General features: G+C 41.8%; 1 protein-coding gene across 1 annotated transcript in view; it reads left to right on the plus strand.

The window, feature by feature from the left end:
• The window catches only part of PXDN (peroxidasin), a 137566-nt gene that overhangs the window by 78391 nt on the left and 37890 nt on the right, over window positions 1-21285 (plus strand). The window contains exons 6-10 of the mRNA XM_004373104.2: window positions 90-161; window positions 539-610; window positions 4364-4533; window positions 10739-10856; window positions 16189-16358. Of these exons, the coding sequence (XP_004373161.1) occupies window positions 90-161; window positions 539-610; window positions 4364-4533; window positions 10739-10856; window positions 16189-16358 (602 nt within the window). The remainder of the gene's footprint in view (window positions 1-89; window positions 162-538; window positions 611-4363; window positions 4534-10738; window positions 10857-16188; window positions 16359-21285) is intronic.

Below are 21285 nucleotides of genomic sequence, written 5' to 3' on the forward strand. Positions count from 1 at the left end.
AAAAAAAAAAAAAAAAAAGGCAGAAAATTTGCATCTGGAAAAAAAAATGTTTTAAATTGTTTCTTTTTCTTTTTAAAAAACCTCTCTAGATACCTGCACTTTAATCAGATAGAAACTCTGGACCCAGAATCATTTCAACATCTGCCAAAGCTTGAAAGGCTGTAAGTTGCATTTTCTTCTTTAACCTTATGTTTTTATTTAAAGATCATCGGTGTCTGGGTTTTGCTCATTTGCTTTATAGAATTTAGGTCATTATCTATTCAAATACCTGAAAACAGTTTTGGTATAAAATTTGTGTTCCTAGAATAATTAACAGTGCAGCAGCTGGGCTTATGGTTTTTTTCTATTTGGAAATGGTGATAAAATGGGGGAAAAAGCATCCTGGAGTAATTATTATTGTTTCCAAATCCATTTATATTAAATAAATGTAATCACTGAAATACGGACCAACGATGGTATATTTTACTTTTTGTACTCTTTTCTACGTGGCTGAGAAATATTTCAAAAAGGTGGTTTGTTATATTATCTCTTTCAACAGATTTTTACATAACAACCGAATTACACATTTAGTTCCAGGGACTTTTAATCATTTGGAATCCATGAAAAGATTGTAAGTATAGTACCTTTTGTGCTACTGTTTCAGCCAAGCCTAATTTCTCCCTCTTATCCATTTACCTGATCTCTTTTCCTAGGGATTTTGAGGTACTTATAACAGAACATACATCATGAAAGGTGTAAATATACAGAGGGTGGATTACATCAGTTAGATTGTAAAACAATTCAGGTATGACTCAGTGAATGTGGTAAAAAATTAATCTTTTCATCAGGACCATGAGGTCAGTAGCCAAAATTAGGAGAAGAGAACTTTTTTTTTTTTTTTTTTAAAAAAAATCTTTTAATTCTTTAAGTTAATTTTTAATACCAAAACCAAAAAACAAACCCATCACTGTTGAGTCGTTTCCAACTCATAGTGACCCTAGAGGACAGAATGGAACCGCCCCATAGAGTTTCCAAGGAGTGCCTGGTGGATTCAAACTACCGCCAACCTTTGGTTAGCAGCCGAGCTCTTAACCACTACACCACCAGGGTTTCCACGGTTAATGCAGTGGTGCATAATTTATTGGTGGAAATAAAATCAGTGTAGAAAGAATCTCTGTACTATATTCCATTCCTTTTATTTTAGGTATGCATATAATTACAATATATTCAATGGACTGAAGTCTAAGCAGTTTTTAAAGACCTTCTATATATATATGTGTGTGTGTATATTTTTTTAACTGAGTAATTTCTTACACTACAATTAAGCCATTTTAGTGCTGATGAAGTTATTTGACATGCTTTTTGTGTTTTTCTTCTGATCTTGAAGGTGGTTATTCTCAATATTTCTAAGTGCTTGTTGTTGCTAGGTGCCATCCAGTTAATTCGGACTCATAGTGACCCAAAGTGTCAGAGCAGAACTGCACCATAGGGTTTTCTTGGCTGTAATCTTTAGAGAAACAAGTCACCAGGGCTTTCTTCCCTGGCGCCGCTGGATGGATTTGAACTGCTAACCTTTCAGTTAGTATCTAGCTCAAAGAGTTTTGCCACTCAGGGCAGACAGGAGGGGTTAATTAGAGACTTGAATATACCGACAACCATTTGTTTCTCTATTTTCAGCCTCTTTCTAGGTGTCTGACAAATTCCCTCCTATAGACTAGTGCAAATCCTTTTTCATTAATACTCTCTTTTCTCTCCTCTATTCGCTCTCTTTATATTGCTCAAACTATAGAACCTGAGATTTGCATTCAATGTTAAGAGTTTGCCAGTGCTAAGTAGAGGAGTGAGCCCTGGTGGTGCAATGGTTAAAGTACTCGGCTACTAATAGAAATGTGTGCTGTTTGAATCCGCCAGCCGCCCCTGGGGAGAAGGATGTGGCAGTCTGCTTCCGTAAATGATTACAGCCTTGGAAACCCTATGGGGCAGTTCTACTCTGTCCTGTAGGGTCGCTATGAGTTGGAATCAACTCGATGGCAATAGGTTTGGTTTTTGGTTTGTTTAAGTAGAGAAGGCTCATTACGTCCCTGCCCCTGTATCTGAAGGAGCTGTTTCTAACCTCATCTCCCAGCATCCCCACATCCTCATGAATCCCACTGCTGCCTTCCTCCCACCCATCCTGTCTCCTCTTGATGACTTGGGGTTCCTGTCTACAGAGATCTCATTGTAGATGTCACTTCAGCCACCAGAGGGAAGAGAGTGGCAGAGTTGGCACGTTTCCTCCCGCTGGCACTCTCAGCCACTGTAAGGCCTGGTGAGATGCCATCTGCCTAATTTTCTCCATCAGTTGCTCCACGATGCCCCTGTAATACTGTCCTGACACTGAGAGGCTCTTTTATGTAGCAGCAGGCTTTGGAGCCAGACGTAACTGGTTCAGATGCTGGGTTCAGCACCACTAGCTGAGTGTCCTTGAGCAGGTAACTTACCTCTCCAGGTCATAGTTTACTCACCTGAGAAATCATGACACATTGGAGTTACCTGTATCCGCACTGAACTTAATAGATTTCTGTTGTACATCCTTGGCAGAGCAATGACAATTTTAGTAGTGGGACCAATTCTGTCTACCGTTCTCCTTATGTCCTAGAGAAACAGAGATAGGAGATGTGACTTCACTCCATCTTCAGTCCCATCTCATTGTGTATTTGGCTGTCCTAGTGTGAACTTAAGGGGCCTTGGTGGCACAGTGCTAAAGCACTCGGCTGCTAACCAAATGGTCAGCAGTTTGAACCCACTAGCCGCTCTGTGGGAAAAAGATGTGACAGTCTGCTTCTGTAAAGATTTACAGCCTTGGAAACCCTATGGGGCAGTGCTTCTCCATCCTACGGGGTCGCTATGAGTTGGAATTGACTCAACAGCAGTGGGTAGAGGTAGAGGTAATAAGAACTTGGAAGTCCCCGGATGGTGCAAAAGCTTAAGCGCTGGGCTACTAACCCAAGGGTTGGCAGTTCTAACGCACCCAGAGACGCCTTGGAAGAAATGTCTGGTGATCTGCTTCTGAAAGGTCACAGTCATGAAAACCCTACAGAGCACATCTCTACTCTGCACACATATCTGGAATCGACTCCAGGGCAACTGGTCGTGGAGGTGGTAGTGTGAACTCAGTGACTGGAAATAGCCACAGCTTAAATTCTGGCTCTGTCCCCCTTAGCGCTGTGACCTGGGGTCCATTACTTAACGTCTCTGGATCTCATTTCCCAATCTATAAAATGGAAACAGAGAGTGCCTACCTCCTAGGGGTTTTGATAATGAGTTAGTTCATGTGAAGCTCAGAAGACAGTACTTGTCATATAACAAGTGTCCAGAACAGTTAGCTATCCTCACCACCATTTCTAGCGCCCCTCCACCTCTTACTACTACTACTTCTGGGTTTTGTTCTTGCCTGAAGAAACAGCAGTCTTCTCTAATGGTGGAGGAAAGAACGAAACTGCCTGTTTTACTCACTAGGACAGAATATGTCAGGCTTCAGCATGGCACTTACATCAGAAACATCCAGGGGAATTTTCACTGTATATGATTATTATCTTATGGACTGGCTTTAGAAGTAAACCCCAACCGTAAGATGCCACTCTAATGTAATATTCTACCTTATGTGATGTTTCAGAATTAAGTGAGCTAATATGTAGTAATATAGTTCTTAGGAGATGCTTTGTCATGACTGTTACTACATTATTGATTTTATGAATGGCTCCTGCCTATATCTCATTCATGAAACTTCCCCTAACCCATTCAGTCCATGTTTGTTCCTTGGTTTTGAAGCTAAAACATGTAATAGTTAAATACTCATTAATTATAAACTACCTTATTCCATTTTTTATTAGTGTTATTCAGGTTTTTTTTTTCCCCCCACGCTCTTGGGTTTGTCTTTTTACTGAGATATGTGTCTATGCTTCATTTCTCCCATTAGTCCAAGGTTTCTGAGGGCTGGATAGTGTCTGATACTTCGTTGTATAAAACAGAATCTCCTCCCAATGCCTTAAAGCCAGTAGTTCCCATGGTGTATTTGATGATTCAGATTCTTGTGATTTTTGGACCATGAGGCCCTTGTCTGTCTAGAATGGATGAACATCTACTGTGTTTTTAGCCAAATAACGCATTTGTTTGCTGGACAGCACCCTCCCCACCACGAGGTGCCCTCACAAGCACTGCCGTGCCAATCCTCTTCCACATGTTGCTGTAAAAAAAAAAAAAAAAAATCAGCATAGTGCTTTTATGAAAATACCTCACAGAGGAAGGAGGATGCGGCCGGCAAGCAATCCCAGAAGGCACTTTATTTGGGTAAAAATACGGTACTCATTTCCACTCCTCACTGGCTGCTGCTTCCTTTTCAAAGGCGATTGGACTCAAATGCACTTCACTGTGACTGTGAAATCCTGTGGTTGGCAGATTTGCTGAAGACTTATGCCCAGTCTGGTAATGCCCAAGCAGCAGCTACCTGTGAATATCCTAGGAGAATCCAAGGAAGATCAGTGGCCACGATCACCCCAGAAGAACTCAATTGTGGTGAGTAAGCCCTTGGTGCCTTCCCAGACTGTGGTGCCAGGTGGGGGTCAACTCCACCAGGCATCAGGGTTGACTCTCCTTTTGGGTTTTGGCATTCCTGAGATGATATTAACACGTACAGCTGTCTCTTCAGCCGTCATATGCTGTGTCCTTATCAAAATAAAATCTCTTTGGGGCCTGGATGAGGACATCCTGAGAAGCCTTGCTCTCTAGTATCTGTTGTTGTTGTTAGTTGCCAAGGGGCAGCTCTGACTCATGGCGACCTCACATATAACAGAGCGAAATGTCGCCTGGTACTGTGCCATCTTCATGATCATTGGCATGTTTGCATCCATTGATGTGGCCGCTGTGTATTTTGAATGCCTTCCAACCTAGGGGGCTCCTCTTCCAGCACTATATTGGACAGTACTCTGTTGTGTTCTGTAAGGTTTATTGGTGGCTAATTTTCAGAAGTAGATCACCAGGCCCTTCTTAGTCTGTCTTGGTCTGGAAGCTCTGCTGAAATCTGTCCACCATGGGTGACCCTGCTGGTATTTGAAATACTTGTGGCATACCTTCCAGCATCGTAGCAACACACAAGCCACCACAGTACAGAAAACTGACAGATGGGTCATGGATTTCCTAGTTACGCTGGCTAAAACACAACTTTTCTAAGCCTCACTTTCCTAATCTGTAAATGGGAACAATAATACCTAACTTGGCATGGGTTACAGAGTTACATGGGGTGTGTCTTGTAAGACTTCAATACATGATAGCCACTATAATTAATTATGATCATACCATTGTGGTTAAATTAGGTTGGTAATATATGTATAATGGCGTATCAAAGGGGGCCTTCGATTTCTCCTGTACAGACTGATATGACAAAGAGCACTGGGGGGCCCAGACAGCTTTCTGGACTGATCCGGTCATATTCTTGTAGCATCTATAAGAAACTATTTAGCTATTTGGTAGTTGTCTTAGTCATCTAGTGCTGCTCTAACAGAAATACCACAAGTGGATGGCTTTCACAAAGAGAAATTTATTTTCTCACAGTCTAGTAGGCTAGAAGTCCAAATTCAGGGCATCAGCTCCAGGGGAAGGCTCTCTTTCTCTGTCAGCTCTGGAGGAAGGTCCACGTCATCATCAGTCTTCCCCCAGACTAGGAGCATCTCTGCGCAGGAACCTCGGGTCCAAAGGATGCTCTCTGCTCCTGGTGCTTCTTTCTTGGTTGTATGAGGTCCCCAGTCCTCTGCTTGCTTCCCTTTCATCTCTTGTAAGGTAAAAGGTGGTGCAGGCCACACCCTAGGGAAACTCCCTTTACATTGGATTGGGGATGTGACCTGGGTAAGGATGGTGTTATAATCCCACACTAATCCTCTTTAACATAAAATTACAATCACAAAATGGAGGCCAACCACACAATTCTGGGAATCATGGCCCAGCCAAATTGATATGCACATTTTTGGGGGAATATAATTCAAACCATGACATTCCACCCTTTGGCTGCCCAAAAATCACATCCTTGCAACATGGAAAACATATTCACCCCATCATATCATAGCAAAAGTCATAACTCCAAGTCCAAAATCCAAAAATTCCTCTTCATCTGTGAAATCTAGAATACAAGTTATCTGCTTCCAAAGGTACAATGGCAGAACATGCACAAGCTAGACATTTCCATTACAAATGGGAGAAACTGGTGGGAAAGAAGGAATAAAGGCACCAAGCAAGTCAGCAGAACACATTACATTAGCCCTCAAGGCTTTGAAAATAATCTTCTGTTCTCTGAGACAATTTACACAATAGCTCTGCCCTCCAGACTCTAGGTATTGGCCAAAGTCTCTGGATTCTGAGTGGAGGCCCCTCGGCCCTGGGCTTCAGCTCCGCCTTCCAGGCCCCCTGGGACAGCAACTCTGCTCCCTTGGCTTTAGGCGCACCATTTTCCTAGTCCATCTGAGTGGCAACTCCACCCTTAGAAACCCTTGAGGTAGTGGCCATACCTTTTGAGGCTGAGGCAGCTCAGCTTCTTGTGTCCCTTGTCTCTTCAGCTTGTTTCCTGGTCTCTTAGCCTCTAGGCTCCTTGGGCCTCACGCCCACATCTGCCCTGGTGGGGCAAGTGTTCCAAAGCTGTGTAGCTCCACCGATTAAGTGCCTGGAGGCATCTCACTCTGCCAGGAAGCCTCCAGCCCATAGGCACTCAGCTCTCTCGCTCCGTGGGTTGGCTCCTGCGCCGTCTCCCGCTGGTCTTCTGGTTCTGCTGCTATTGGTTCTCTGCCACTGCCGCTCCTCTGCCACTGTAGGTTCTCTGCTGCTGCTGGTCCTTTGCTGCTGCCGGTCCTTTGCTGCTGCCACTGCTGTATCCATTCCCAGTTTCAAAACTGCTTCCACATTTTATGTATCTGTTAGAGCAGCACCCCACTCTCTGGGTACCAAATTCTGTCTTAGTCATCTAGTGTTGCTCTAACAGAAATACCATGAGTGGATGGCTTTCACAAAGAGAAATTTATTTTCTCACAGTCTAGTAAGCTAGAAGTCCAAATTCAGGGCGTCAGCTCCAGGGGAAGGCTTTCTCTCTCTGTCGGCTCTGGAGGAAGGTCCTCGTCATCATCAATCTTCCCCTGGACTAGAAGCATCTCTGCGCAGGAACCTGGAGTCCACAGGATGCACTCTGCTCCTGGTGCTTCTTTCTTGGTGGTATGAGGTCCCCAATTCTCTGCTTGCTTCCCTTTCCTTTTATCTCTTGTAAGGTAAAACGTGGTGCAGACCACCCCCTAGGGAGACTCCCTTTACGTTGGACTGGGGATGTGACCTGGGTAAGTGTGGTGTTACAATCCCACCCTAATCCTCTTTAACATAAAATTACAATCACAAAATGGAGGCCAGCCACACAATTCTGGGAATCATGGCCCAGCCAAATTGATACGCACATTTCTGGGGGGACATAATTCAAACCATGACAGTAGTCAACTTAGGTTTCATTTTAAGATTCCCCTGCATAATAAGCAAAATGTAATAAAGTGTCACGGCCTCTCCCTCACTCTCCCCCCGATTCCCCCAGTAGCTGCCTGACGGATGATAGAAGTCAGGATAGTGGATACTTCCACGAGTGAGGTCCAGAGGTAGATACTGACTGGGAATGGGCACGATGGAGCCTTGTCGGGAGCTGGAATTGTTCTGTGTCCTGATCTGGGCGGTTACACGGGAATATACCTATGTAAAGTGTTCCACTGAATTGTGTGCTCTAGATTTGTGCACTTTACTGTATGTAACACTTCAATTTAAAACAAAATCAAAAGAAAAGAAACAAAATTAAATCAGGTTGCAATTCCCAAGGAACTGTTCAGCTTTTTCTTTTCTCTTAATCTGCTTTTTCTTTTTTCCTAAAATTAGTCTTTTCGTTCTTTATCCCAAGTATTGTTATTATTTTTTCAATGTTAAAAACATTAATGAAAATTAAAAACCAGTAAATTTCATCCATAATCCCACCAATAATGTGACTACATTTGTCATGTTTGTTTCTATCCCCTTACAAACTTTTATATGCACACTTTTATGTAAATTTGACAGGTTTTAATAATGTTAAATACCTAGAAGTTGCCCTATGATATTGTATGTATCGTGTTACTGTCTGTATAATGATCAGTTTCTGAAGGTTGAAAGTGGTTCTGCTGTTATAAATAATGGTTGCCGCGCTGTGAACATCTTTGGTTACAACACTCTTTCCTTTGGATTCATTTCACAGGTGAAGTCACAGGAGTGAAAGTACTAAGTCAGAGACTGTGAATGTGGATATCCCTAGCTCACCTCCCATGTTTAAACCCATTTATAGTGTTAACCCGCCATGCACGACTGCCTTACCTTCCCTGCACCAATACTGGATCTTCTTCTCTTTTTAATATCACTCTTTCTCAATAAGCCTTTCTTATAATCGCCATAAGCAGTTACAGCCTTCTTTGTTTTACCTCTTAAAGCTCTCAGCTGCAGACCAAAAGGTCGGCGGTTTGAACCCTTCAGCTGCTCCGCGGGAGAAAGACGTGGCATTCTGCTTCCGTAAAGATTTACAGCCTTGGAAACCCTATAGGGTTGCTATGAGTTGGAATCGACTTGAGAGCGGTGGGTTTGGTTGATTTGGTTTGTTTCATCTCAGCTCTCACTTGATCAATGGAAAGCAAAGGGAAAAGGTGCTTTGCTTTTTCTGTCGAACATCATAGCCATACAGTTAGCTGGAGTGCCCAGCAGGACCAAAGTTCCCAGAACAAGTTTTTCCATGCTCTTACTGTTCCTGTGACTCCTTGGTTGCTATCCTTCTTGTCACCTCTGCTTCATTTGCCACCTGGTTTGCCTCTTTCTGGTGAATGGGCATGTGTATGGAGTTTTCATAAGCAGCTCTTTGCCCAGAGGTTTCCCTGAATTGAACATTCTAAAGAGGACCAGATGGAAAACTAAGATGAAAGGATCATTTAAAATGCCAAAAAGATGAGCGTGTACCTCCCTAGGCAAAAGATGTGACCAGCCAACAGCTGAGTTCCTGGTTCACTTAGGGCACCTTATGAGGCAGGGAGTGTTTTTTGTCTCTTTTCTTCTTTTATTGTGATGAAAATACACACAACAAAACATACACCGATTCAACAGTTTCTCCATGTATAATTCAGTGACACTGATTACATTCTTCAGTTTGTGAAACCATTCTTGCTATCCTTTTCCAAATTATTGCACCACCATTAACATAAACCCAATGCCCCCTAAGCAAAAACTCCCCTTTTTCTCCTCCTTGTCACTTCTGGGAACCACTAATATGTTTTGCTTTTTGTATATTTGCTTATATTTTGTAAGTGAGATCATACAATATTTGACCTTTTGCGACTGGCTTGTTTTGCTCAGATAATGTTTTCAAGGTTCATCCATGTTATGGCCTGCATTAGGAGTATTTCTCTTTATGGCTGAGTAATACTCCGTTGTGTGTATGTACCACACTTTGTTTACCCATTCATCGGTTGATGGGCCTTTGTTTCTACCTTTTGGCTATTGTGAAGAGCGCTGTAACGAACATCGGTGTACAGGCTTCTGTTGGCGTTCCTGCTTTCACTTCTCCTGAGTATATACCTAGGATTGGGAGTACCGGCTTAGTTAGGGAAATTTGAAATGAAGTCTAATGCGGGAGAAGTAGTAGATCCCAGGGACCCTAGATCTCCGCTTTTTTGGATCTGTTCTCTGTTCCTAGAGAGGCAGTGTAATGTGTGGTGGGAATATCATGGGTGTTTGGGTCACCCAGGCCTGCGTTTGAATTTTGGCTCTGCCTCTGGCTGATCATGTGACCTTGAGCAGAGTGAGCTGGCACATGGGAATGAAGGAAGGAAAGGTAAGCGGAGAGCAGCTCTGGCTTGGTGTCATCACCCCCGCATTATGCTTTATGTAGCTTTTGCTCTCAGAGTTGCTTCTAGCTAAACGTTTTCTATTCTTTTATTCAATAAAAATAGTTATTCACTGAGTGTCCACTATTTCTTAAAGGGTAAATAGATTGTTGTTGTGGTCTGGTGCCATTGAGTCGATTTTCGACTCATAGTGACCCCGTGTAACGAAGTAGAACTGCCCCGTAAGGTTTTCTAAGATCACCGTGGAGCTGCTGGGTGGGTTTGAACCATCAACCTTTTGATTAACAGCCCAGTGCTTAATCTTTGTGCCACCAAACCAAAAAACCAAACCCATTGCCGTCAAGTCGATTCTGACTCATAGTCACCCTGTAGGACACAGTAGAACTACCCCATAGGGTTTCTGAGGCCGTAAATTTCTACAGAAACAGACTGCCTCATCTCTCTCCCTCAGAGTACCTGGTGGGTTTGAACTGCCAACCTGTCAGCTCGCAGCTGCGTGCAGTAACCATTGCGCCACCAGGGCTCCTTTTTGTGCCACCAGGGCTCTTTAAATAGACCGTTGCAGGTAATGATTTGATCCTTGTCTGAAAACATTTCAGTGTTATTAGATGCTTAGAGCGTGGCATCTCTGAGGTATTAAAAAAATGCTGTGTAAAGATTCCTGCCGCAAAACCATCTGTGTAAAGAAGCCAACGCATTGTTTTTGTGAGGGCAATAAAATATTTATGGTTGAGATGTGCTTTTGAACATTTGTGGGTTTCTTGTGAACACAAGGACTTTGGTTTGTGTTCTTGTGTAATTTGACTTGAAGTTTAGAACTAATAAGGTTTCCATTTCATCATTTGACACAGAAAGGCCAAGGATTACGTCAGAGCCCCAGGATGCAGATGTGACCTCCGGGAATACCGTATACTTCACTTGTAGAGCCGAAGGCAATCCCAAACCTGAAATTATTTGGCTTCGAAACAAGTAAGTTGAATGTTGTGCAGAAATGTCATTAGAGTACATTTGGTACATAGTGTTTCTCAAAATATATTCAGGTACTCTATTCGCTTGACAGTGGATTTCACCTCTACCCCCTAGCAGCCTCCTCATCCTCCACCTTGATTCTTTCTTTTCCATGTAGGAAAGTATATAAAGGAAAAAATATATATTTTTTGCATCTCTTCTGCTGGGCTTATTGTTGTTGTTAGTTGCTGTTGAGTTGGCTCCGAGTCATGGCGATTCCACATAGAAACAGAGCGAAACGTTGACCAGTCCTGCGCCATCTTCCCAATGGTTGGTATGCTCAAGTCCATTGTTGTGGCCACTGTGTAGTGCCTTCCATTCTAGGAGGATCATCTTCCAGCAGTATATCGGACAGTATTCTGTTGTGACCCAGAGGGTTTTCGTTTTCTAATTTTTGGAAGTAAACTGTCAGGACTTTCTCAATAGTCTGTCTTAGTCTAGAACGTCCACTGAAACCTGTCCACTATGGGTGACTCTTCTGGTATTTGAAATACCAGTCACATAGCTTCTAGCATCAGAGCAACACACAGTTCACCACAGTATGACCAACTAAAAGACAGGTGGTGGCTTCGGTATCTAAACTGAAATTAAAACCGTTGCCAAGTTGATTCCAACTCATAGTGACCGTATAGGACAGAGTAGAACTGCCCTGTAGGGTTTCCAAGGAGCAGCTGGTGGATTTGAACTGCTGACCTTTGGTTAGCAGCCATAGCTCTTAACCACTGCGCCACCAGGGCTCCAAATTGAACTAAGAGCAGACATTTCTGCTAGTGTTAAAGACATCTGCCAAGTGAATTGGCTTAGGCACAGGGATGTGAATTAGAGTTGAGCAGGCCTCATTTCGTAAAGGATGATGCACTTTCTCCTTGCCAGGGTGCAGTGGTTTGAATTAAAGAGCAGCGTGTTACTTCCGAGGAACCCTGGTGGCACAGTGGTTAAGCTCTTGGCTGCTAACCAAAAGGTCACTGGTTCAAATCCACTAGTTTATCTGAGGGAGAACAGACCTGGCAATCTGCCCCGTAAAGATTATAGCCTTGGAAACGCTGTAGGGCAGTTCTGTTCTGTCCTACAGGGTAGCTATGAGTCAAATCAACTTGAAGGCAGTGGGTTTGGTTTTTGGTTTTGGTTTATGTTACTTCCCACTGCCTGGGGTTAGGAACTGGAAGGAAAGTTAATATACATTCTTCTCTACCCATCCACTTTCCTTCCCGGCAGCAGATTTGCTATGGCCAGAAGTTGCAGGGTTTTGGTCATTGATTTTAGCTGGCACTGAACCTGGAGGACGATGAGCACACCTGACTAGGTGAGGGTGGTATTAGTGAACCTCTGCTGAGGACTGTGCATCTCTAGGGAGACAGGAGTAAGTGGGGGCAGCTGCAGACTTCCTCTGCTAATTCAACAGATATTTACTGAGTTTCTATAGGTGTCTGATTTGTCTCCTGTAGCAAAGATTCCATTTCCTTTCACAAACATTTATGAAGGATCTTTGAAAAGTAAGATATTTTGCCAAGTTCTGGGAGTACATAGATAAGACATTCCCCACACCCCAGCCCCCAGGAGCTCACAGACCACAGAGGGAAGGCCTATAAGCTGACTGTTACGGTGAATGACTATGCCGTGACAGAAGTGTGGCAAAGTGTAGCTAATTGCCCCCCCCACCCCCAGTTAGATTATGGAGCTGAAGGTTGTGTCAGCTAAGATTAGATGAAAAGAAAGGGATAAGAGAGGAGGAAAGGATATTATAGAATGTGCAAGGGAATTGGCCAGGAGAACATGACCCATTTGGGAAGTGGAAGTATACTGGTGTGGGCAAAGGTGTATGGTGGGGAATGCTAGCTTGGGGAGAGATCTGGGGTCAGATCACTAAAGATCTTACATGTTAAATGAAGGGGGCATGTTCAAGCTTAAATTATGAAGCTAACCCTAAAAAGGAATTCTTTAACATAAAATGACCCTCCTATTACTTACCAAATTTATTTACACAAGGATACTGACATGCACATGTTTAGAAACAGAGTTTTACTGTTCATCTCAGCTTTTAGTATTTTCACTTTGAGCCCACAGGCCCTGTCAAGACATGACCGAGCAATGGAGACATCTTGGAAGATTCTGGTTCCAGTTATTTTCACTGCCAGATAGTTCAGACGCTGATTGAGTCATCATTCCTTAGTAGTCGAGGGCCAGACTCAAAGGCAAATCTGGCTGGGTTGTGTGAGTAAAACAGTATTTATAGAAAAGAGGAAAACGAGAATAGTGAGACCAGATATGGAATCAGAAGATATGTTAATATTTACAAAGACAACGGAGATTTGGCGTCGCTCTAGATTTTGTTGTCAGAACTGTGAAGTAACATTGGGGTTGCATCTAATCGTTACGCCGGGGAAAATGTAACACACTGTCCCAGTCTTTAAATATCTTGTTATTGCGGATGGTTCTGAAGTAGATGAGATTTAAAATCCAGACTATTGCACTGGAAGAATTCTGAAGTATTCTGAAGTGTGTATTTAAAAGGTTGTTGTCAGTTGCTGTACAAGCAGCTCTGATTCATGGCAATCCCACATACAACAGAGTGAAATGTTGCCCGGTTCTGTGCGATCTTCAGTATTGTTGGTCTGCTCAAGTCCATTGTTGTGGCCAGTGTGTATTTTGAATGCCTTCCAGCCTAGGGGCTCATCTTTCAGCACTATATTGGACAATATTCTGTTGTGATCCATAGGATTATCACTGTGTAATTTTGGGCTGTAGATTGCCAGGCCTTTTTTCCTAGTCTGTCTTTGTGTAGAAGCTCCACTGAAACCTGTCCACCATGGGTGACCCTGCTGTTATTTGAAATACTGGTAGCACAGCTTCCAGCATCACAACAACATGCACACCACTAAAGTCTGACAAACTGACAGACGGGTGGTGGATTTAAAAGATAGAGGAGTATGAATTTGACTCCAACTGTTCATACCTACATTTTATAAATGAACAAATTGATACTAAGAGTTAAAAATCCCAGAGCCAGATATGACAGAGCTAGGGCCAAAGTCCTGAGACCTGTCTTCCCATGCTGGGGCTCTCTCTACCACCCCAGTATGTCTCAGCTGGCCACCTCACCTGGTAGTTCACTGCGGTTATTGGAAGGAGGCTGGGCTGTACCAGTACGAGTGCCGTTTATGGGGCCTGAGATGATTATTGCTTCTATCCAGAAAAGTTTGTGTAGAAGCAAAAATATTTTCATGATTGGTGACTAAGGCCACCCCAGGCAGAGAAGAGCTTAAGGAAACTTGGTGGGCTATAGGCTATGTGTGGATCACGCATGAAGCTTTTACAAACTATTGGGAAGCACTCTGAAGTTTCTATTAACAGGGCCCATGGGAGATGCATTCAAAAAATGCTTCTTAGTTCAAGCAGATACACAAGACTAAATGGGCGGCTGCCGTTTGGAGGTAGGATGAGAAGGCAGGAAGGGACAGGAGCTGACTGGATGGACAAGGGAAACCCAGGGTGGAAAGGGGGAGTATGCTGTCACATTATAGGGGTTGCAATAACAATATGTGTGTAAATTTTTGTATGAGAAATTAACTTGAGCTGTAAACTTTCACCTAAAGCACAAAAATAATAATAATACACTTCAGAAAAAATGACCAGTTTTGTTTTCCTTCGGTAGGTGTAATCACAATTTCTTGGCTTTGCTGGCTTCTTAGGAGAATAAAGTAGAGTCATTCTCAGCATTGAAGACGATTAATTACATGAACCAAGGGAAACCCCCACCATCCGGTTGATTCCGACTCATAGTGACCCTACAGGACAGAGTAGAACTGCCCCATAGGGTTTCCAAGGCTGTATATCTTTTACAGAAGCAGACTGCCACATCTTTCTCCCTCAGAGTGGCTGGTCGGTTCGAACCACCAACCTTTCGGTTAACAGCTGACCACTTTTATCACTGCGCCAGCAGGGCTTCTGAACTAAGGGAAGTGAGCCTTTATTGCCAAAGTGGCTTTATCTGTCTTGACGATCTAGTAAAAATAAGATCTTTTTTTAGATCTGTCTGTGTTCCCATATTTCCGAGTCATTGCGACCCTATAGGGCATAGTAGAACTGCCCCATAGGGTTTTCAGGGAACACTGGTGTTTTCAAACTGCTGACCTTTTAGGTTAGCAGCTGAACTCGTAACCACTACGCCACCAGGGTTTCTATGAGTCAGAATTGACTCAGCAGCAACGAGTTTGGTTTTATTTTTGTGTTCCCATATGGGAGCCCTGGTGGCCCAGTGGTTAAGTGCTTAGCTGCTAAGCAGAGGATCTGCGGTTCAAACCCACCAGCCACTATGTGGGAGAAAAATGTGACAGTTTGCTTTTGTAAAGATATACAGCCTTGGAAACCCTATGGGGCAGTTCTACTCTGTTTATAGGGTCATTATGAGTTGGAATCAACTCAATGGCAACAGATTTCGGAATGGGGCGCTCCCATGTAGCGCAGTATGTTGGCTTTTCTTATTCTGTTGACACGATTACCGTAAATTGTGATCTTAGCTATCTGTTGAACTTCAGCTGTCCCTTTCTCACGTGTTTTTGAACAAAAGGACCCGTGTACATTCACAGGGGTGTAGGATGGGGGGTTGGGGGCAGAAACAGAGAGATGGAGACTGGTGTGAAGATGTCAGGGGTGGGCTGAGTCACAGGATGCCTTTCTGGCCTGCGAGACAAGGGGAATTGGTAATGTCTGTGTGACGTGGCAGGAGTCCAGCGAGAGGTCATTTTTGTTCAGAGGACTCACCGAAGTCATGTGGAGGATGAAGAGATTGGTGTCCTGGGAATTGCACATCTGGGCAGATGCACCGTCTGTGGCAGCTGGAGCAGTACCACTGGTTTACTGTATATATTTAGGTTGCTTTTAGTAATGTAAAAATAGGTTTCTACTCCTTTCTCTTTAATCAGTTTGCCTCAAACAAAGGAAAATGTTACCTTTGAATTTTTTTTTCTATGTTCATAGTTTTCCCTTTGGAATTATAACTTTAAAACACATAGATCTAGATTGAACACATAAATAATAAAAGTAAATATATGAATTAATCAGAGATGCAAACACATAGGCACTTTTCCTAGAAATGCCAGTGAAGACAGAGGCTATTCAGAAAGAAAGGTGTCCTGAAAAGACAAGGCATAGGCATACTCTGCCCCTCTGCAGTGATCAGCGTACACTCTGGGGCCCTGGAATCCCATTCCTAGTCCCAAAAAACCATTCACTGGGGATTATGTGTTTCCTTGTGCTTTAAAATGTTGAGTCCGTCAGCTTTTTGCCTTTACAGTAATGAGCTGAGCATGAAAACAGATTCCCGTTTAAATTTGTTGGATGATGGAACTCTGATGATTCAAAACACTCAGGAGACCGATGAGGGCATTTACCAGTGCATGGCGAAAAACGTGGCCGGAGAAGTGAAAACACAAGAGGTAACGCTCAGATACTTTGGGTCTCCAGGTACGTTGGTTTCATGGAACGGGCTTCTTCCAGAATTGTCTTTCCTTCCTGTGCATTTGTTTCTTTGCTGTTCACCCCAACTCAGCAAAATAATACCAATTGTTAAAGTCTCAAGTTGAAGTTCCTATTTATGTACCAGGCGTGGCTTACATGGCTTTTGAAGCAGTGTCATGAGTTATTCATTATTAGGCTTGCTCTGTTCCATGGTCAGCCCTAATCCAGGGGACAGACACTCACAAGTCTACGCCGTCAAGGCAGGGGATGCTATGAGAGCAGCCAGTCCAGGGGGACGTGTGGAAGACTGAGGAGACTGCATGGACACCCGCTGACCCCCTACCTGAAGGAGGCAGCAGCTCAGCCACAGCCTTTTGTTGCCATTTGGTGATGGGGATCTCTATTTTGCTAGATTCTCTGATTTTTTTTTTAAATAGCCAAAAATCTGGGTTTTTATGCTAAATTTTAAAATATTGGCAATTAATTCATAAAATTTAGAAAGAGCGTCCAAGCCAAGCCAAACGCAGCTGTGGCGGGTAATCAGCCAGCGCCCGCCAGCTCACAACCTTTGCCCTCATCTGTCTGTTTAATCTGGAACCTTTGGTCTGAAGAGGAGCAGGCCCTAGGAGAAGTGTGGAATGGAGCAGTCTAGATCCATCACTGCTGCTGGAAAAACAGTGCGAGTCGCTCTCCCAGCTCTCCGTGGGTCTGCGGGTCATTCCCGGGTGTGTAGGCCAGCAGAGTCCAAGTCATTCTTTGAGGCCAAGTGCAGTTGTAGCTTCTGTGCAGCTTTCTTCTCTGCCCTTGACTTCATCTACTGTGTAATAAATCATTCTCCGCTCTGCGTTTCCTTTGTATTTTATATGTTAGGCCATTACAAAACCTACCAGATGGCATTATAAGTAGTTTTGTGGCATTTTTTTGTTTGTTTGTTTAAATTTTTACCTCCTTAAAGACTAGTCTTAGTTTTGTATTGGAGCCCTGGTGGCACAGTGGTTAAGAGCTGCTAACCAAAGGGTCAACAGTTCAAATCCACCAGCCACTCCTTGGAAACCCTATGGGTCTGTTCTTTCTGTAGGGTTGCTATGAGTCTGAATCAACTCAACGGCACATAACAACAACAACAAGCTTTGTATTGCTTGGTACATCCAAGTATACCAAAAACCAAACCCGTTGCCACTGAGTCAATCCCGACTCATAGTGACCCTATAGGACAGAGTAGAACTGCCCCATAGGGTTTCCAAGGAGTGGCTGGTGGATTCGAACTGCTGACCTTTTGGTTAGCAGCCAAGTTCTTAACCACTGTGCTGCCAGGGCTCCAAGTATAGAGTCAATAAATATTTATTAATGAATGAGAATTCCTAGCTACGAAATTTCAGTTCAGAGGAAAGCAAAAGGAAGATATTGCTGTTGAATCAAAGTTCTTGATTAAGTGTATTTCTACAAGTTTAACGCAAGATATTTAGCATCTTGCAAAGTTGGCTTTTTTTCTGGGTGTTCAGAGTACTATAAACTTATGCAAAGAAAAGACACAGCTCTTTATATAAGGAGATTGTATTCTCTGTGTAACGAATGAAAAAACCCACAAAACAGTGAAGAAAATGATTCAGTACTGTAAGTATATGCTATGGAACAATGGAGAATAATCAAAAAATATTTAGGAGAGTTATGTTAGTAGGTTAATTGGTCTCTGAACAGGAATAGTTAGCATGCCTTCTATGGCTCAAGAGTTCCAAAATTTAACGCCTTTTGATCGGAAATTTCTTTCTTAGGAACAACCAAACCAAAAACCCATTGCTGTCAAGTTGATTCCGACTCATAGCGACCCTATAGGACAGAGTAGAACTGCCCCATAGAGTTTCCAAGAGTGGCTGGTGGATACGAACTGCCAACCTTTTGGTTAGCAGCCGGGCTCTCAACCACTGCGCCACCTTATTTAATTTACTAATCTGAGCATGTTGATATAGGTCTCTAATATACACATCAACTTTCTCCTGCAATCCAGTGTACAGTCACTACAAGGAGAGGGAATCAGCCATTTAGAAACCCAACAACCTAGCCCAGGGGTCGGCAAACTGCACTTTGGGGGTCCAAACTAGCCCTCCCCTTGTTTTTCCAAGACAGCCAAGCTAAGAATGATTTGTACGTTTTTAAGTGGTTGAAAAATTAAGAGTAACATCTTATGACACATAAAATTATACAAAGTTCACTTTTTAGTGTCTGTAACAAGTTTTATTGGAACACGAGCACACTTATTCATTTATGGATTGTCTATGGCTGTTTTTGTGTTATAATGGCAGAGTTGAGTAATGGCAATAACGCCTAAATATATACTGTCTGGCCCTTTACAGAAAAAGTTTGCCAACCCCTGTCATAGACTGTAGTAATATTCTATAGTAATAATAAGAGGGTGACTTGTGAATCTCATGGGTCATAAAGGGTTAAATACACTATGTATTTTGAAGCTCTGTATTGAGGGAATAAAGGTTTGTAGTTTTCATCTTCCTGGTGAATTAAACTCTTTATCATTAACACTTCTACCTTTATTTGAGCCTTAAAGTGAATTTGGTTTAATGCAGAGGAAATACGTTTCTTTGGATTAGTATTTGTCTAGTATATTTTTTCCCACTGTTTTTCTCTGAACCTTTCTGTATCCATACAGTCTGAATGTGTTTTTTATACACAATATAGAGCTAAATTTAAAAAATTCAGACTGACAATCATTTTCTTAAAGTGTGCCCATTTATATGTATTGCAATTACCGATATATTTAGATTTATAAATCTACATCTTATTTTTGGCTCTATGTCCAAAGTTTTCTATGTTTCTTGCTGTGTTTTGGAAAAATTATTTTTTATTTTCCATTTCCCACTACTAGTTTGGAAGTCATATACTCAAATTCTATTATTTTAGTAGTTATCCTAGAAAATTTTGTATGCATTCTTAAATTGCCAAAGTCTAAAGTTACTATCTTTATCTTTCTCCCCCAAACACAATCATCCCTTCTAGTTTACTTGGGTGTTTTTTTTTTTCAACTTATAAAACATTATTGTTATTTTGTTCTCTGAATGTTTGTCTAGATGTAGCCATATACTTAGCGCTTTTTGGCTCTTTATTTTTACCTGCATCTTAGCTCTTCCATTGCAGGTTACCTTCCTTCCGTCTAATGTAGGGTGAAGCAGCAAACCCACGCGGGGATCAGCTTTTAGTTAAGAAAACCTATATGAGATCTAGTTCCCTTTCTATTCAGCATAGTCCCCTGGGTGGGGAGTAGGTGGGAGTTGACTTTATTTCTAGTACTTTCTCATGCTGATGTTATGGCACTTTGGGGACCCAGCTTTACATAGGACTCTGTTTGACGCCTCATCTTGGACAGGTCCTGATCTTTGTCTCTTGTCTTTCATGTCCCTTAAGGCTAGTTAATGCCAAATTTAGAATTACAAGGTTCTGCAGATGCCCTCAAAGCAAATTTTGACTGATACTCTACTTATCTCTGTGAGTAACTTCACAGTCTCTAGTTTGCCCTATTGCTAGCAAGGCTAAAATTAAATGTCATTTATGTATTTTTTATTATTTATTCTACTTAGATATTTGATTAATATGGTTTTAACGTTAACAAATATAAAAACATGAACAATCTCCCTCATGGTAATTTCTCTCATCCACTCAGTTCACATTCCACCCCGCAGCTCCCAAATTACTAATAATGGCTTCCTCATCCTTCTAGAAAAATTTAAAGCACTTGCAAGACAAGTCATTTTCTTAACTTGCCATATCTTAAAAATTTTTCCAGTTTTTCATTTTAATACACAAATTTTTTAAAATAGTTTTCTCTTTTATAGCTGCATAGAATTCCATTATATAGATGTATATATAGGGAATATTTAACATGTCTTTTATCACCCAAGAGTTCTAAAATTTATATAATTTATTTAACTAGTTCTCTTTTGGAGTACATTACATTTTTTCCCAAAACACTTGCTGTCACAAGTCCACATTCCTTTATCCAAAATCCTTTGGGCCAGATGTCAAGTGAAATTAAGAATTTTGAGAAGTTACCTTAGAAGGGTAAAATAGTGCGTTATCCATCTAATAACTTATATTGTCAGCAGAGTCTTGGGTACTCTTTGATAATCAGTATAATAATATTCTATAGCAAACTATATCAATAGTCACAGTAAGTGGAATAAAGAAAGACTCTAAACAGCCTCATGCCAGATCATGTCAAGTTTTGCGAACAAGTAAGTTATGAAAAAACATGTGATTTCTGGATTTCAGAATTGTGGATAAGGGTTGTTGACCTTAAGAAATAATATGGGGGAAAAAATAACCTGTACACATGTCATTTTACATGCATGTAAAAATATCTATGGCATAAATGCCTAGAAGTGTAATAGCTGGGTAAAGGGTCACAGTAATTTTTAGTTTTTATATATATATGGCCACATTACTCTCCAGACTGGCCGTGTCAATATTCGCCTAATAGAGTCCTGTCTTTGCATAAACTCATCCACAAAATCCATTAGTAAATGTATGACTGTTTTCTAGATTCAGTGTTGAAAAATATTACCTCAATATAGTTTTAATTTGCATTTTTCTTTTTGTGCGTGAAACGTAGTGTTTTGTATGCTCTGAATGCCTTTGCCTTTAGAAACAGTGTTTTGGGTCAATAAGAAAAATTGGCAAGATTTCCATAACACATTTAGAATGAACAAATGTTAGACTTTTCAATAGAGTCAAGTAAATATGCAAAGAAAAAAATTTGGCTCTTACCAGTGAATCATAATTGTTTATTGCTTACAGGTTACCTACATTTTGTTTGACATAAGGCAGTGAACCATTTTTATTGTCTGCACAATTCTTTAAAAAAGGAAAGAAAGAAAAGCATACGACTAGATTTTCTGTTAGTTTTGCTAGTTTTGGAGGTAAATTA

Source organism: Trichechus manatus, unplaced genomic scaffold (genome assembly GCF_000243295.1).
Source record: "Trichechus manatus latirostris isolate Lorelei unplaced genomic scaffold, TriManLat1.0 scaffold00023, whole genome shotgun sequence".
In the NCBI taxonomy this organism is placed as follows: domain Eukaryota; kingdom Metazoa; phylum Chordata; class Mammalia; order Sirenia; family Trichechidae; genus Trichechus; species Trichechus manatus.